Raw genomic sequence first — 4,662 nt, forward strand, 5'->3', positions numbered from 1 at the left:
GTATGTTTGCGGCTGCTGAGGCGGCTGAGGCTTTCCTCCCAGGTCTGTCTGATAGTCATGCAGAGTGCCGCTCCCACTGCACTCTGTCAGAGACCCTTCCCGCTTCTGCTCACCAGGGACCAGGTACGGCCCCTGCAGCGAGGCACAGCCATACCATACACAAACCATGCAGAGACACAAACAGCAGAGCAAAAATGTAGGTAGTTAGTCAGCAGGATTAGTAGGCAGGGTATACAACATGTGACTTAATAGCACTGCGGCATCACAACCTGAGGTGTTCCAGCTCAAAGACTTTTGGTATTAAAAGCATTAGTGTTCATTAGTGTGTGCACACAGAAACTTATACTGCAAAGTTCCAAGGAGCCAACACAAACATACAGTAATCACTGAATTAGTCAAACACATTTGACCCGCTGCATTTTAAACTTATGATAGCAACTTGCGAACTGAAATCACTCATAAGCAACTATTCAGCAGGCAGACAGAACATCTTCCATTATAACACTGCCAACTGCTGGCTTACTGACCTCATGGCAGCATAAAGCGGTGATTATGTAATTAGTTCATCTCTTTATTTATCTTTTATCCTTTGTTGTTCATACTGACATGCAGAGCTGAATCAATGAGGTCATTTTTTTGTATTTTAAGAAATTCAAATGACTGAAATGCATTGTTCTCAGATTATTTTTATGATGTTTTCAGCCATAATGGCGCCAAAATGTTAAAGACAAATATCTTTGACAGTATGGAGCTCATCATAATTGAAGTGCAGTCAGTCATAACTGCAGAATAGAGACATAACTGATTAGTATTTAGCTGTTAAAATGAATATAAAATGAGAACAAATTATACTGGACAGAACGTTTAGAACAGCCACCACCAAAGTAAACATTTCTGTTCAAAGAGGTGGATGTGACTTGCTGTTTTCAGGGGTGGTACCATGGCAACACGGAGGAGGACAGCAAACTGAATTCAGCTTCCTGGACCAGAATAAGTGCTGGAGAAAGAGGCTACAGAGCTAAAGAGGGCAGGGTAGTGGCAGCAGATATCATTTCACTCTTGATTACAGCAAAATAGAGGTGCAGAGGTGCCTTATAGGTTATTCTTTAAGCCCAGTGTGGATTGAGTTGAGATGCTCTCACAGTTTTAACAGTGCAGGGAGGGAAACGCTGACCTGCTAAGATACAGACTTTGTCATTTGACTGGTAGGTGTTCTTAAACTAGCAGCTCATGTGTGGTTCATTTGTGTGTCACTTCTTGCACAGGTCTGTTTCTATGGATGTGTATCTGTGTTGTGTTTCTATGTCCAACATAAGCAGGGTTTCAGTGAATTCCTCCTTCACGGTAAAGAAAGCAGGCTGCTAAATTTGAGTTGAGATTGAGTTGCTGGAGTTCCCCCTCTCTCTGCAGCACTTCACACAGCGTGTTCTTCCTGTTTCCCCTCACTGGCTACTCCACTGTCCATGTCAGGCCACGGATCCATATTTTTGCGCAGGGTGGTGAGCACCTGTACCTGTAGGTTGGAGACGGGCTCAGGGGAGGCGGCCAGGGCTGCTGTAGCCATGGTACGGGTCAGCAGAGGAATGTCAAACAGTTCCTGTGCATGAATAAAATAACTATTTGTTGCTTTCACAGAACCAAAATGATTTTTTTTTTTCTTGTCTCAACTAAAATTCCAGAAACTCATAGTTCTCACTCACAGGTGGGCACTGAGCCAGCTTGTCTGCCGCCACCATCTGCACATTTAGGTGTTTAGCCTGGGACTTCCCCCTGGATTTAATGAGCCTCTGGAGGACCTGCACAGAGAAAAAAAGCACACTGTTTACTGAGCCAGCATTCATTTATGTCAAAGCATATGCCCACTTTTGCACAGATGCATGCAGTCATAATAGTATCATAATTGCTTAGGAGCAACACTTTTACAGGAGGGTTGTGCAAACAGGGTTGGTGCAATTCACATACTGCAGTTGCTTTCACACCATTCCACTGCTCGACAGCTGGTGGCAGTAAAGCACCAACAGACAGCAGTATATTCAAGCAAACATGAAAGTCATTACTTTAAATTTTTAAATGGGCTTTGCAAATGTTTACACATTTGTTAGATACCAAGGATACATGTAAGTTTTTCCAAGAAACACTGACTGTAAACAGAACTTGTTTAATTACAGGAAACTCTACAAGGCACCTTTAAGGCTTTATCTGTCGCCATACCTTGGGTGAGGCTATTTTGATATAGACAATGATGGGAGCCAGGGAGGTCTTAGCCAGCTGAGAGGGGTGGTTGATGGTGTCTGCATCCAAAGCGACCAGCTGGAGGGTGCGGGCTAGCTCAAAGATACGTTCGATCTCGCTTTGCACCTCCGCTGAAGGCACAGTAAAGAGATAAGAAATAAATACAAGACAGCGAAGCCATGATGGAAAACCACTTCTCTCTCTAAGAAGACACAGAGCTGCGTATCAGCCATACTTCCTTTACATTGTGCACAAGTAAATAACTGACATGTTAGTACTTAATCATGCATGTCAAAGTTTTGGAAAAACAGTCCCAAGCATATGAATCTGATTTGAACACAGTTAAAGTTCCATTTATGCACAGCTAAATGGAGCAGTGCAGCATCCTCATTCTGTTGCCACCTCCCGACCTTTACGATTCTGATATTTTTGTGTCAAAGTTGTGACGGAAGGAAGCACTTCAGAATGAGGTGCCTGCAGCACTTGGAATAACTAATAATAAGAGCACACTTTTCAACATGGAAATAAAACAGAAACCAAGAAATAAAAACATCTTCCTCAAACAAATGATGTGGAACATCAGTTTCCGTTAGTCCCAACACACATAACAGCAATTATTCTATCAGGTGAACACTGAAGTCTGTGCACTGCTTGAGCATTTTGCTTTCATTGTTCCTCAACAACAGCCTATAAAAGCTCGCTATTTAGCATTTCAAGTACAGTTCTGCCTGCTTTCATCAGCCTGTTGATGTGTAAGGAGAGAGATTAAAACCGGAATGTTTCTCGGCTGCCCTCAGCGTCCCTGAAAGTGTGTGTGCTGCCAGCCCAGTGAAAGAGCGAGATAACAAGGCAGTCTGAAGAGAGATGTGGTGTGCACATATTTCAGCAGCCTCCAGGGGGCTGAAGGATAGAGAATTAAAGCTGAAGGCTAAAAAAGGGGCCTCCACAGAGTGATAAGAAACATAAACTTTACCTCATATAAAAACATAGCAGGTTTAAATTAATCTCAACAAAGACCTGAAAATTTTGATTTGTCTGCAGACAGAAACCTGCTCTCCCACCACTGACTTGACTGAGTTTACAAGGTGAGGTCCAGCTTTTATAGAGGCCATCCATGGGTATGACTTCACATAAAACACAAGGATTGTTTACTGTAGGTTACAACATAGGGGCAAGAGCAGTATGGAAAGTAACAGCTTCTCCCTCTGCTCATTTCCACTCACAGTTGCAGAGCAGTTACCAGCCACCCTGCTGCCCTCCCACGGATCTGTTCCTGGTTTGGTTTTGTAATTCTTTTCTTTTTGTTAGAGACTACAGGCTGTCACACAGAAGTATGAGAAACTGACAGGCAAGCAGACAGGCAGACAAATGATGTATGAGTAGATGATGAGTACAGTGAGAAGGAAAGGGGAGGGAAGACGGAGAGAGGCTTCATTGTTTTGTGAGAAGAGCATACGTACCCAGTACGTCTGAATCAAAAGAGAGTGGAGGAAGAAGACGGGTTGTGGGAGAGAAAAGGGAGGATGGGTGAAGGGCAGAAGAGACAGAATGAAGAGAGAGAGGAAGCCAGATCAGACTCAAGCAATAAGAGCAGGTATAAAAAGGAAAGTACTCGACACTTTTAGGTTTTTGAATGAAGTACAATGATGCTTAAAGTACATGTAGTTTTTATTTTTTTTTACATTTATTTTACCAGGCAGTCCCATTGAGATAAAGATCTCTTTTTCAAGGGAGACCTGGCTGTTGTGTCTCCCTTTATCGCCTCTCAATTTGTGACTTGCTAATTACATAACTGATATTTTGTAAACCATTTTCCATAAAGCCAAGTAGCCCTCAAATTCATCACAAACTGTAAAGCTGTAAGATATCACAAATACTAAAAGAGTAACTTAACACACCCCTGAAAATCCTGCCTCTCTTGACCTCCAGTGGTTTAACTTCTCCCCCTTCTGCAGTGATGTACAGGTGGACCTTATGACATCACGGCTGGGTGTGGCCACAGGTGCAACAAACCACACCCCCTCCACACCAATCAGGGATGTGGCTTTGTTTTTTTTTAGCTGAAGCAGTATAAATAACAAAATATTTAAGTGCTTTCTAAATATACGGTATGTTTACAAATGTAATTTGACTAAAAACATGAACTTCTACAGGTATTTTTAACATGTTAAATGATATCTTTAACGTGTGAAATGGTAAATGTGTTTAATTTGAAGCTGCAAATCAAGCTTGATTTGATTTGATTTATTCTTTCAAGCATGTAAAGAGAGTTGATATGTCAACACACATAATTTTACACATATCCAACAAATGCTAATCCAATATCAATTTGCTTATACCTAGTACATGCTTGAATGGAGTAGGAAGAAGTCAGACTTATCCAGTCCTACCCCATGACATCATCTTACCATCATTGGTTTGCAAGCAGTA

General features: G+C 42.0%; 1 protein-coding gene across 1 annotated transcript in view; it reads right to left on the bottom strand.

The window, feature by feature from the left end:
• cacnb1 (calcium channel, voltage-dependent, beta 1 subunit) overlaps positions 1-4,662 on the bottom strand; it is a 40,646-nt gene that overhangs the window by 3,200 nt on the left and 32,784 nt on the right. The window contains exons 11-14 of the mRNA XM_020605452.1: positions 2,212-2,363; positions 1,701-1,796; positions 1,514-1,597; positions 23-132 (exon numbers count right to left, since the gene is read on the bottom strand). Coding sequence (XP_020461108.1) covers positions 23-132; positions 1,514-1,597; positions 1,701-1,796; positions 2,212-2,363 — 442 coding nt within the window. The remainder of the gene's footprint in view (positions 1-22; positions 133-1,513; positions 1,598-1,700; positions 1,797-2,211; positions 2,364-4,662) is intronic.

Source organism: Monopterus albus, unplaced genomic scaffold (genome assembly GCF_001952655.1).
Source record: "Monopterus albus unplaced genomic scaffold, M_albus_1.0 scaffold70.1, whole genome shotgun sequence".
Lineage (NCBI taxonomy): Eukaryota > Metazoa > Chordata > Actinopteri > Synbranchiformes > Synbranchidae > Monopterus > Monopterus albus.